The sequence below is a fragment of the Psittacula echo genome, assembly GCF_963264785.1.
Source record: "Psittacula echo genome assembly, chromosome: Z".
Taxonomy (NCBI): domain Eukaryota; kingdom Metazoa; phylum Chordata; class Aves; order Psittaciformes; family Psittacidae; genus Psittacula; species Psittacula echo.
Window position 1 is genome coordinate 983853 of NC_137742.1, and position 12721 is coordinate 996573.

General features: G+C 62.9%; 2 protein-coding genes across 6 annotated transcripts; both read left to right on the forward strand.

Annotated features, from left to right (window-relative positions):
* The first annotated feature begins 136 nt into the window (after positions 1–136).
* On the forward strand, positions 137–4068 carry TXNL1 (thioredoxin like 1). 5 transcript variants are annotated; one of them, XM_080637402.1, is made up of 8 exons: positions 137–368; positions 818–914; positions 989–1162; positions 2104–2226; positions 2343–2412; positions 2490–2662; positions 2817–2921; positions 3651–4054. In XM_080637402.1, the coding sequence occupies exons 1-8, from the start codon at positions 271–273 to the stop codon at positions 3837–3839; spliced, it is 1029 nt and encodes a 342-aa protein (XP_080493528.1). In that variant the 5' UTR covers positions 137–270; the 3' UTR covers positions 3840–4054. The 5 variants fall into 5 exon arrangements, with proteins under 5 accessions (XP_080493528.1, XP_080493530.1, XP_080493531.1 ...); XM_080637406.1 differs by having other exon boundaries at positions 263–368; positions 3647–3816; XM_080637404.1 differs by lacking the exon at positions 818–914 and having other exon boundaries at positions 996–1162; positions 3647–4054.
* Positions 4069–4260: 192 nt separating this feature from the next.
* Positions 4261–12721, forward strand: LOC308231767 (uncharacterized protein). The gene is made up of 5 exons (XM_080637484.1): positions 4261–4467; positions 6132–6190; positions 8593–9642; positions 10171–10256; positions 12102–12721. The coding sequence occupies exons 1-3, from the start codon at positions 4433–4435 to the stop codon at positions 8856–8858; spliced, it is 360 nt and encodes a 119-aa protein (XP_080493610.1). The 5' UTR covers positions 4261–4432; the 3' UTR covers positions 8859–9642; positions 10171–10256; positions 12102–12721.

The following is a 12721-nucleotide window of genomic DNA, read 5'->3' on the forward strand; positions in this document are numbered from 1 at the left end:
CCCTAACTCAAAATGGCGGCCGCTCCCTGCATGCACCGCGCCTGCCCTTACCTAAAATGGCCGCCGCCGCCCTCTGCCCTCACCCAAGATGGCGGCGGCGCTGCCAGCGGCGCCTGCGCCGCGCGGTGCACGCCGGGCGCCGCTTCCCGCCGTGACGCTGCAGATCGCGCCGGGCCCCGCCGCCGCCGCCGCCGCCGCTTCCTCCTCCTCCTCCTCCTCCTCCTCCTCCTCCTCCTCCTCCTCCTCCGCCCGCAGCGCGGCCCCGGCGCCATGGGGGGGGTGAAGGTGATCGGGAACGACAGCGAGTTCCAGCCCGAGCTGAGCGCCGCCGGCTCCCGCCTGGCCGTGGTCAAGTTCACCATGCGCGGGTGAGCGGGGCCGGAGGGGCCCCTGCGGCCTCCGGTGGCGTTGAGGCCCTGCGAGGTGCTCCTGGAGGCGGGGATGGCGGCTCCGTGCTGAGGGAGGGCGGCGGGAGCCGGCTTGGGCCCGGAGGGGTTGCGGGGTGCGTGGGAAGGGGCTGCGTGCAGTGATCCGTGCCCTGCTCCCCCCCATTCCCGGCTGGAAGAGCGGGGGAGCAGGGGGAGAACGAGGCCCGCTTCGGGCGGGATTCCCGTGTGGAATGGTCGGGCTTCCAAACGGCCCCTTCCAGGCCGAGCTGGGCCCCCGCGTTGGGCGCGCTGCCTTCCGTGTGGCTGTGCCTCTTCTCCTTCCCTCGGCCCTGGTAATCGCTCCCGATCCCGCCTGGATTTAGCTGCCGGTCCCGGGCGCTCTCCCTTTGGGAGCAGCAGCCCCCCGGAGCCCTCTCTTGTGCCCGCAGCTGCGGCCCCTGCCTGCGCATCGCCCCGGCCTTCACCGCCCTCAGCTCCAAGTACCCGCAGGCGACCTTCCTGGAGGTGGACGTGCACCAGTGCCAGGTGGCTATTCCCGGCGGGAAGCGCCAGGCTCAGGGCGCTGCCCCTTCCCGCCTCACGGAGCCTCTCATCCCTAGGGAACAGCGGCCACCAACAACATCGCGGCCACCCCCACCTTCCTGTTCTTCCGCAACAAGGTGAGGATCGACCAGTACCAAGGCGCCGATGCCGTGGGCTTGGAGGAGAAGGTCAAGCAGCACCTGGAGAACGACCCCGGCAGCAGCGAGGACGCCGACATTCCCAAGGGATACGTACGTGGGAGCTGCCCGCTGCGTGCCCCTGCGGCCGGGGGCGGCACGGAGGGATGGCTGCCTAGGAAAGAGAGGGATGATGCCCGGTTGGAGGGGGGGGTCATTCCCGATGGGATGGGGGGATCGTTCCCGATGGGATGGAGGGATCATTCCTGATTGGATGGAGGGATGATTGCCTTTTGGATGGAGGAATGATTGCCTATGGGATGGAAGGATCATTCCCTATTGGATGGAGGCATGTTTCCCTTTTGGATGGAGGGATCATTCCCTATGGGATGGAGGGATCATTCCCCATTGGATGGAGGAATGATTCCCTATTGGATGAGGGAATTATTCCCTATTAGATGGAGGAAGAATTCCCTATTGGATGGAGGGATGATTCCCGATTGGATGGAGGGATCATTCCCTATGGGATGGAGGGATCATTCCCTATGGGATGGAGGGATCATTCCCTATGGGATGGAGGGATCATTCCCTATGGGATGGAGGGATCATTCCCGATTGGATGGAGGGATGATTCCTGATTGGATGGAGGGATCATTCCCTATTGGATGGAGGGATCATTCCCTATGGGATGGAGGGATCATTCCCGGTTGGATGGAGGGATCATTCCCTATGGGATGGAGGGATCATTCCCGGTTGGATGGAGGGATCATTCCCTATGGGATGGAGGGATCATTCCCTATTGGATGGAGGGATCATTCCCTATGGGATGGAGGGATCATTCCCTATGGGATGGAGGGATCATTCCCTATGGGATGGAGGGATGCTTCCCGGTTGGAGGGGGGTTGATGCCCTTCACTCCCCCCCGGGCACACCAAGGCGTTAGCGCTTTGCCGGGGGCGTTTCCTGCTCCCCCCCCCCCCCGCGGTTCCCAGCCTCTCTCCCGCCGGATCCGTGCCCTTCCCGCTTCCCGCCGCAGCCCCGCCTTTGCCTTCCAGATGGATCTGATGCCCTTCGTCAACAGAGCCGGCTGCGAGTGCCTCAACGAGAGCGACGAGCACGGCTTCGAGAACTGCCTCCGCAAGGACTCCTCCTACCTGGAGTCCGACTGCGACGAGCAGGTACGGAGCGCCGCCGGCAAAGGCGACGAGCATTCCCGTGCGGAATGATGTCGGCGCCGGCGGGGCAGCTGGCCTGAAGGGCCCCTCTCCTCCCCCCCCCCCCCCCCCCCCCCCAGCTCCTCATCACCGTGGCGTTCAGCCAGCCCGTCAAGCTGTACTCCATGAAATTCCAAGGGCCGGCCAACGGTGAGTGGCGAGAAGGCCGCCTTTTCCCCCCCGGGATTGGGCCGCCTTCCCGCCGCCATCCCGCCCTTTCCCCCCAGGCCAGGGCCCCAGGCACGTCAAGATCTTCACCAACCTGCCGCGCTCCATGGATTTCGAGGAGGCCGAGCGCAGCGAGCCCACGCAGGCGCTGGAGCTGAGCCCGGAGGACATCCGCGAGGACGGCATCGTCCCGCTGCGCTACGTCAAGTTCCAGAACGTCAACAGCGTCACCGTGAGCGCCCGCCGCCCGCAATGCTCCCGGGGGGGGGGGGGGGGGGAACGGGATCCCGGTGGGGGGTGCTTTCCCGTCGGTCCCAAAGTGTGGAATGGTGAGCCCCGGGGAATCCTGGGATGCCCTGAGGGCGGCCTCTCGGTTCCCCCCGCAGCTCTTTGTGCAGTCCAACCACGGGGACGAGGAGACGACCCGCGTCTCGTACTTCACCTTCATCGGCACGCCGGTGCAGGCCACCAACATGAACGACTTCAAGCGCGTGAGTGCGCCCCTTCCGGGCCCTTTTCCCGACGGAATCACTTCCCAGCTCTTCCGCAATCCCAAGGCGAGCCAGACCTCCGCCGCTAGAGGCTTGCTGGTGCCGGAGCATCCTCGGTGCTGCCGGGGCCGTTGACGCCTCTTGGGAGGCGGATCCCATTCCATGATCCCTCGGCTGCGGGCCTGGGAATGCCCGGAAGCTCTCGGATCCGCTAAATCCATGGAGTTAGCGTTGTCAGGGTGGGAAGGAGCTGCTCGGAGCGGCCTTAGGTGAAGGATGCTGCAGGGTGAGGAAGGCATCCCATGGCGTATTCCAAGGAGAGCAGCCGGCAAGGAAGAGAGGCTTTGGATCCGGGATTGGAAGGGTGGGATGCGGGGCTCGGGCTTCCAATGGGACGAAGGGAAGAGTCCGGGGGGATATTGGGAAGCAGTCGGGGCATTGGAAGGAGAGGCTGGGCCTTGGAGCGCCGGGGCCTAGCGGGAAGCGTCCCTGTTGGAATTGCACGGATGCCGGAGGAGGAGGAGGAGGAGGATTCCTCCGGGCGGGAATCCTGGCCTTGCTCACTGGGAAGCTCCACCAAAGGAGTCCGGGCCCGGAGGGACGGAGCCAGCCTTGGGCAATGGCATCCTAGGAGCAGCCCCTGGCCGCAGGCGGCCCCTGCTCCCCGGCCTTGCCCTCCCTTCGGGAATGCCTTTGCCCACGGATTCTCCTCCTTCTCTCCTCAGGTAGTGGGCAAGAAAGGAGAGAGCCACTGAAGCCGCTTCCCAATGGGCGCCCTTCCCGCAGCCGCCATTCCCGCCCCGCGCTCCCGGTGCTGTCCCCCCCCCGGGCCTCCTTGTAAATAAAGTTCCATGCCTTTTGCCAAGGGGAAAGGGGGGGGGCGCGCCTGGAATTCCGCTCCCTTCCCGCTTGGAATAGCGGCCGCCCCGGGGGTCTTGACGGGGGGGGGGTGGAAGGCGCGAGCCAAGGGAAACTGGGAATGCCGGGCCTGCTTCCCCCTCCCTTTGGGATCGGCATCCGGAAACGGTCACGGCAACGCGGAATTCCCCGGCGGAAGCATCCTGCTGGGAAGGGCCCCTCGGGGCGCGTTCCCTTTGGTGCCCCCCCCCCATAGGAAACCAGCATCGGCTCCCGTCCGTTCGAGGGCTGGGGCCGCCTCCCCAGCGCTCCCAAAGGCAGGAACGGGCCCTGGGAGGCGCCTTCCCCTCTGCGGCGGGGACCCGGAGCCCGCCCCCCCCCCCCCCCCCCCCCCCCCGCGGGGGCCCTTCCCCACGCAGGTGCGGGAGGCCCCGGAGCAGGCCGCGAAGCCTCGGCCCCCAGCAGCGCCTTCCCCCCGCCTCCCCCGCGCCCCCCCGCGGCCGCCGAGCTCCGGGGCGGTCCCTCCCGCCGCCGCTAGGGGGCGCTGTGGGGCCGGCGGCGGGAAGCGCTGAGGTGATGCCGGGATGGGGCCGGGCCCGCGGCGGCTCCCGAGGCATCCGGATGCTCCGCAGCCGCCCTTGCCCCGTCCCTAAATGCCGTTGCCGAGCGCGGCTGGCTCCGGAGCGCGGTAAGCGGGGACGGCCCTGCTTGAGGGAGCGGGATGTGGTGGGAGAGGGAGGGGAAGCAACGGGGTAGGCACGGAGGCCCAGCGCCGGGAGGGGCGCAGGGCAGGCCCCCATGGCCCGCGGCTCCCTCGGGAATCTCCCTATGGATGCGGCTCCTGAGCGGGGCGCTCCCCGGCCAGGCTCCGTGGGCAGCTCCCGGCGGGAAGGCTGGGCCCGATCCCCGGTGGGATGGGGCGAGCTCCGTGGCTCCGGGCGCCGTTCGCAGCGTCCCGGGGCCGGGAAGCGCCGGGAGCCCGCCCTGGAGCCTGCTCTCCCCGGGCGCAACCCTTGGGAGCGCGGGGCCCGCTCCTCTCCTGGGCCGCCCTTCCAGTGTGGGTTCCCTGTGCGCTGCTCGCCATTCCCGAAGGGGAAACCCCCTGATCCCCAGGGATCCTCATCCCCCTCCAGGGAATGCCGCCCATTCCTTGCCATTCCCGACGCTCCGAGCACGTGTTCCCGAGCTTCCTGGCTCTTTGCACGAGGCAGCCTCCAGCCCCTGCATCCCAAAGCCCACGGAATGCTCCTTTCTCCCTCCTTTCTCCCTCCTTTTCCCTCCTTTTCCCTCCTTTCCCTCCTTTTCCCTCCTTTCCCTCCTTTCTCCCTCCTTCTCCCTCCTTTCTCCCTCCTTTTCCCTCCTTTTCCCTCCTTTTCCCTCCTTTTCCCTCCTTTTTCCCTCCTTCTCCCTCCTTTCTCCCTCCTTTCTCCCTCCTTTTCCCTCCTTTTCCCTCCTTTTCCCTCCTTTTCCCTCCTTTTCCCTCCTTTTCCCTCCTTTTTCCCTCCTTTCCCCTCCTTTTCCCTCCTTTCCCTCCTTTCTCCCTCCTTCTCCCTCCTTTCTCCCTCCTTTCTCCCTCCTTTTCCCTCCTTTTCCCTCCTTTTCCCTCCTTTTCCCTCCTTTTCCCTCCTTTTCCCTCCTTTTCCCTCCTTTTCCCTCCTTTTTCCCTCCTTTCCCCCCCTTTTCCCTCCTTTTCCCTCCTTTTCCCTCCTTCTCCATGGTGCCACGGGATGACAGAGCCCCATAGGATGGTTTTCCAGGGGCATTCCCTAATTCCCGTGCTCCAAGCCCCAAACCAAGCCCAGCCCCCGGGGCTCCTGCCCTTAGGGCTTCAAGCTTCACCCGGAAGCGGTGCTCTTCCCACTGGGATTCCCCTCTGGATGCGTAACGGGCACGTTTCCGCCTGGCTCCTTTTGGGAGCCGTGTCGATGGCTCTGCTGCCTCCTCCGGATCCCGGAGGCCTTTTCCTCCCGCTCCAGGACCAGGGAAGGAAGGACCTGGCTAAGGGGATTCCAGCTGGGATCTGCCCTCTCCTCCATGCCCGGGTTGGGAAGGGCCTTAAAGCCCATCTCCTTCCTGCCGTTGGGAAGCACCTCCGTCCCGAGGACACTTGGGATGGAGCTGGACCTTCCGGGATGGAGCGATGGCACAAAGGGAATGGGCTCCAGCTTCGAGAGGAGGCCTTCGGGATAAGGAAGGAATTCCCACCGGGAGGCTGGGGGAGCCCTGGGATGGGTTGTCCATGGGAGCATCCCGCCATCCATGTAAAGCTCGGCCCTTGCTGAGCTTCCCTTTGCCCATTCCCAAAGCCTGGAATCCCGCGTTCTAACGGCGTCATTGCTTTCCCTCCTCCAGCCAAGGAATGGGGATGAAGGCAGGAAGAGGCGCAGCACCGCAGGATGCTCTTCCTAAAGGTACATGGCTCCGGCGGGATACCGGCATTCCCTGCCAACCCATTCCAGTACGGACCACGGCGCTTGCACCCCCCGACCCCTTGCCATAAGATGCTTAGGGAATCGCTCGCATTCCTTTGGGAAGCGAGCCCCATCCCGGATCGCAAGGAAGGAAACCATTCCCGGCTGGTTTTCCAAGCTTATTCCCTTGGATGGGGCTTGGAGCAGCCGGCTCTGCTTGGCTCTAGAGGCTCGTCAGGCCCTTTGCAACCCACCCCGTGCCGTGATCCTATGGGATGGGTGGAAGGAGCCTGATCCCAAGTGGCATCTCCTGGGATTTTCCAGGAGTTGGGGGGAGAAGATGGATCCGGATAACCCCCAGCAGCCCTTGGGTCCGTGCAGCTGGTCCTCCCCATCCTATGGGATTCCATAGGGAGGAAGGATGGGAGCCAGGGCACCAGCCTGGCCTCAGGTCTGCAAGCAGGCCTGGAATTCCTGGGCGACTTCCAGCCTTCAGGAATAGAAGCTTTTCCGGGATGAGATGGGAACTGGGAAGCATGGAATCACGGAATGGCTGGGCTTGGAAAGGAGCTCCCACGCAGCCGGCGCCATCCCGCTTGCATCCAGCGTGGAACTGAGCACTGCCACGGATGGGGCAGCTCCATCCCATCCCATCCCAGTATCCCATTGGAGCACTGCCAGGGATGGGGCAGCTCCATCTCCTCCCACCCCATCCCAGTATCCCATTGGAGCACTGCCAGGGATGGGGCAGCTCCATCTCCTCCCATCGCATCCCAGTATCCCATTGGAGCACTGCCAGGGATGGGGCAGCTCCATCTCCTCCCATCCCATCCCAGTATCCCATTGGAGCACTGCCAGGGATGGGGCAGCCCCATTGAACCCATTCCAGAGTCACAGGGAAGAGCTTCCCGATATCCCATCTCCATCTCCCCTCTGTCACCTTAGCGCCATTCCCATTATCCCATCCCTGCTCCAAAGCCCCTCTCCAGCTCTCTTTGTCCCCCCCTTCAGCCATAGGCACAAATATCCATGGATGCGCTCCGGAAGGTCTCCATCCCAAGCGCTGTGCTCCCAGCCCTGGCGCGGGAAGGAGGGAAAGGCTCTGGAGCCAGCTTTGTTTTCCAGAGGCCGGGATTGCCGGATGCCGAGGGCTCCTACAAATCTCCTCTACCCTTTTCCTGCAAAAGGGCAACGCAGCCATAATGTCCGGATTTATGGATCGGGATGGCTGCGTGGAGCCGAGCCCCTTAAAGGGGCTGCTCCTGCTCGGAGCCTTGCGCTATCCTCATTGGAATCCTGCTTTATCCCACTTCGGGGCTCATGGAATCAGCCCGGGGGGGAAGGGGGGGGGGGGGGCGCCTCCGTCCTTGCTGGGAATGCCGGGGCGGATCCATAGGGACACCTTCCTGCAGGGATGGGGCAGCCGCCATTCCCATTGGGAGCCTCATCCCAGCCTGCTGCCTGCGGAAGGTATTCCTATGGGAACGGGACGATCCTAAGGCCCTTTCCATCCCGAAGCATTCCACGCTGATCCCATGGGATGCCGCCGGGCTGGCCGGAGCCTTTAGGGACCGGCCTGCGGCTGCATCCTTGTGCTGCGGGATGCTCCGGATGGGCCCATCGCATCCCTATGGATGGCGGGCTCCTGAGCTCTCAAAAGAGCTTCCCGGGCTCCTCCATTCCCATCCCCGCTCGGCCTCTTTGCCTCCGAGCTCTTCCCATCCCTCTTCCAGAAGCTGGGAAGAGCTCGGGAGCCTGCCTCCATCTGCTCTTTGCATCCCGGCTCCAACAAATCCCGGCTGGATTTTGCTGGGAATGGAGCAGGAAGCGGGGGGGGGGGGGGGGGGGTTGGGATGTGTGCGTGTTATTAATCGAGCCGCTGGAAAAGGAGCTGCGCTCCAGGCTCCTCGGGAGCCGGGATCCTTCCCGCCCGGATGCGGAGCCTGGAACGTGCCTCTTTGCCCTGGGCCCAGCGCCTTCCCTCCGCTCCTGGGGGCCCCTTCTGCTGCCTCTCGGCGGGGATGCTTCCATCCCGCATGGAATTCCAATGGCATGGGCTGCTTGGAAAAGCCTTTGCGGCCGCTCCCAGGAGAGGCTGCGGCCGCTTGCGCGCACGGCATAGGGACGCTTTGCCCCCGGCCTTCCCTAAAAGCCGCTGCCCCAGCGGGTCTGCGCCCGGGCAAGCCCCGCTTTCTCCAGGAGAATCCCGCTTTCCCTTGGAAAATCGGGATCGGGGAAGAGAAAGGCGCCGGGACAGGCCCGAACCCATTGCTGCATCCCAGCCATGCTGATGGCATCCAGGAATCCATGGGGGGGGGGAAGGGGAGGGGTGCGTCCTAAAGCGGGAATGCTGTTTGAGTGGAAAAGCTCCGGATAACTCCTTCCCTTCCCTTCCCTCGTAGCCCGAATCCCGGAGCCTTTGCGCTCCTTCCTCGCTTCCCGCTGCGGCGCCGTGCGGATACGGATGAGGGCTGCGGCGCGGCTGCCGAGGCGAGTGCTGCCTCCTTCCTCAGCCCTTCCGGACGCCGCGGCCGGCAGCATTCCCGACGCTCTTCCCAACTCGCGTCGCTGGGAATACCGGAGGCCAAGCGCATGGAGCCGGGCGGGGAAGAGCGCGGAGAAGGCGGCCTTGTGGCATTCGCCAGGGTTTCCATGGGGATCGCTATAGTAACAGTGCTCCTGGCCCTTCCCTGCTGGCTCGGAATCCAAAGGGAAAGGCAACGTCCGCGGGGATCCGGGCTGGGAAGAGCCATTCCCAAGGCAGGTTCGCCATTCCAGGCCAACGGAAGCAGGGAGGACCTTCCCCAAGGTTGCCTTCGAGCCTGGAAAACAAGAGCTGAGCCGTGGGCTCACACATTCCAGAGGAGCAACCCTTCCGTCCCGGAGCAGCTCCAGCATTCCCAAAGCCCCGCCGTGGGAAGGGCTGGGAATGCCCCAGCGCTCCGTGCCGGGACACTGGCCTGGGTTGACGGGAGACGGCTGCGCCGTCCTTTGGGAAGTGATCCATCATTCCAGCCTATTCCCACCGGGAGGAAGGGGCAACCGGGATCCCATCCCACTCCATGCTTATTCCATGCGTGCCATAAGCCCCTCCGCCTGGGCTTCCTGCCGGCAAATCCTCTTGGGAATGCCCCTTAGTGGGCATCTTCCCATTGGGAATGGTTTGGCTCTCCCCCTCCGTCAGGCAGCGTTGCTCTCCAGCAATCCAGCTTCCAATCCCCACGGGATTTAACCCCAACCCGATGCCGGCTGCTCTGTCACACGCGGATGACGGATGCAATTCCCTCTTTTCCAGGCGGGATTCCAGCAGGAAGCGCTCTGCATCCATCAAGAGCCGGGCCCTGATTTCCTTTGGCATCCCAACGCTAATGGCCCTTTAGGGATAAGGGGGGGGCATCCATCTTCTCCTTGGATAATCCAGCAGGAAGCACGGATAGATCCCGCGCGTGACGGTGAGCTCCTCCAGAACTCGTGAGTAGCACTAATGGAACGGGAATGGGAATGGGAATGCGGCTCTTCCTGGCTGAGGAAGCAGCAGCACGGCGGGAGACGGGGATCGGATCCATGGCCATGCATCCCTTTATCCCAGAAAGAGGAGTTGGCTTCCATAGGGACTCTTTGCCAGCCAGACTTTGGGATAGGATTCCAGGGTATCCACGTGGCGCTGGGGCCCTCCTGGATCCCCTTGAGAGCTTGGCCTTGCGGGGGCTCTTCCACCCATGTCGATCCCCGCAGGAATTCCGGGCGCCCGGAATGTTCCCTTCCCGCCAGGCGGAAAGCAATCCCGCGGTTTTCCTTCTCTTCCCATCGCTTCCGTGTGCGGAACAGCACGGAAGGGCTGGGGCTGGAGGCACCTCATGGGCAGGGGCAGGGCTTGTGGTGCTGCACGGATATAGGGGCACCGAGGGAAAGCTGCTTCCATCGGATTGGATCCCGTGCCTTTCCTTAGCCACTTCCCAAAGCCTTTTCCTGCTTTTCAGCCTGGGATGGCTCAAGAGGATGAGGAGCACAATTCCTCCTTGGATTTCCCCCCAGGCCCCAGTCAGTGGAGATGGCTCCCATTGAGGTAATGGAGCTGCGAGGTCCGGTTCGAAGCAATCCCTTGGGATTGGGATTGGGATGGGATGCGCCAAGCGGGAACGTGACAAAAAGCACTGCCATGGAGCTGGGAGCGCGACGGGAATAACCCCCCAGCATTCCATGGTCAGATCCAGGGATTCCCGCCATGCAGGGCCACCTCCCGTGCTCAGTCGCACGCCAAAGCCGTCCGTCATTCCCCAAGGCAATTCCCGCTTCTCGGAGCTGCCGCGTCAAGGAGATCCATTGGGAAGCCTTCGACCTTTGGCATTTCTTTGGGGCCCATAAAGCACCTCGATGGCTTCGTTAGGCGGAGGGAAAAGAGCTGGAATTGCCCGAATCCATCTTGGAATGTCTCTCGGAGACAGCCAGCTTCGCTTGGGACCCGTCTCTGGTCGCTCCAGCCTGGCCTTGGCCACTGGCCCGGCTTCCCCGTTCAACCCATTCCCATTGGAACGGGATGCTCCTAAAGGTCCCTTCCAGCCCCATCCCGTCCGGGAATCTGCGTGTCCCGTGGATGGGAGGGAAATCCCCTTTCGGAGGCGTTATTCCCGCTGGGAGCAAAGTGCCCTCCTTAAGAGGCATTCCCTAGCAGGGACCGAGCCGTTCTCTTCATGCCTCAGCAGCCCGCCACGTGCCGTGCTTGGGATTCAGCATTCCTTCGGGATTCACGTGCCGGCTTTTGGCCGTGGCCGGGATGTGCATAATCCATGCGGCTGCATTATGGATGCGGTGCCCGTGTCCGACACCGGCGGACAATTCCCACCTTGCCCGGCGGCATCCCAAGGCGATCCCGAGGCTTCTCCTTGCGCTCGGGCGGGCTCCCGGGTTGGGATGCCAACGGAGCCCAGGGGTGAGGCCGGGATGAGCTGCTCCAGCGGATTGGGAATGCCTGAGTGAGCAGGGAATGCTGGGGGGGGCTCTGCTGCTCCTGCCGGCAGCCGAAAGGGAAACCTGGAAGGGGGGGTTTGGAGAAGGGAATCTGGGATTAGGGTAAGGGAATGGGGGTTAGGAAAGGAGGGAATGGGGCTTTAGGAAAGGAGGGAATGGGGGTTAGGAAAGGAGGGAATGGGGGTTAGGAAAGGAGGGAATGGGGGTTAGGAAAGGAGGGAATGGGGGTTAGGAAAAGAGGGAATGGGGGTTAGGAAAGGAGGGAATGGGGGTTAGGAAAGGAGGGAATGGGGGTTAGGAAAAGGGAATGGGGGTTAGGACACACGTACACACATATACACACGCACACGTACACACACATGTACACATGTACATGTACACACATGTACACATGTACACATGCACACGCACATGTGCACACACGCACACACATGCACACACATGCACACATGTACACACGCACATACATGTACACACACGGGTGCGTGTGCACGTGTGTGTATGTACGTGTGTGTGCCTGTATGTACATGTACGCGTGTGTACGTACGTATATGCGCATGTATGTACATGTATGCCCGTGTATGTACATGTATGTGCGTGTATGTACACGTATGTGCATGTACGTACATATACGCGCATGTAGGTGCGTGTGTGCGTGCATGTACATGTATGTGTGTATGTACATGTATGTGCGTGCATGTGCATGTATGTACATATATGTGCATGTAGGTGCCTGTATGTGCGTGCATGTACATGCATGCGCGTGTATGTCCATGTATGCGCGTGCACCTACATGCATGTGTGCATGCGTGTGCCCGCCTGTGCTTGCGTGCTCCCATGCGGGGGTTCACGCCTGTTCACGCGTGCTCATGTCTGTGCCTGTGTGCCCCCGCCTGTAAGCTCCCTTCCCACCCCATCCCAGCATTCCCGCTTTCCCTTCCAGCTGCATTCCCACGGCGGCAATGCCCCGCTTCCCGGATGCCGACCCCACGATGCTCCCGATCGCTGCGGCTCCTGCTGCTGCTCCCCATTGGCCTCGCCGCATCCCGGCTGCATCCCGGCATTCCAGCCTCCAGGAATCCACCTCCCGGCGCTGCTGCTCCCATCCCCTCCGAGGTAGGAGCAGGGATTCTTCCTTGGCTTCACTGACTCCATGATTCCAGGCTCCCGGAGGATTCCCAAAGGGGAACGGGATGGGGGCAGCTTGGCCCTTCCCTCCCGTGCACCAGATTTAGCTGGCGATACGGGTTGACATGGGATACCTTCCAGCCGGGATGTGCAATCGGGAATTGGGCTGGAATGCCGCATCCACCTATTGAAGTCTTTGGAATTAGATGGTATCCAGCTTTCCGGGCCTGGATTCCATGCCCAATGCCTCCGAGTCAGAGTAACAGGGAAGGGCTATTCCTTAATGTAACATACCCAAAGGAAATCATGGAATGCTGCTCCTCCAGGGAGCTTTTCCCACCTTTGCCATTCCATCTTCCGGGATTGAGCGCGCCATTATCGGGATGGGGAGGTTTGGTATCCCAGAATTCCATCTTTCCTGGCTTCGGATCAAAA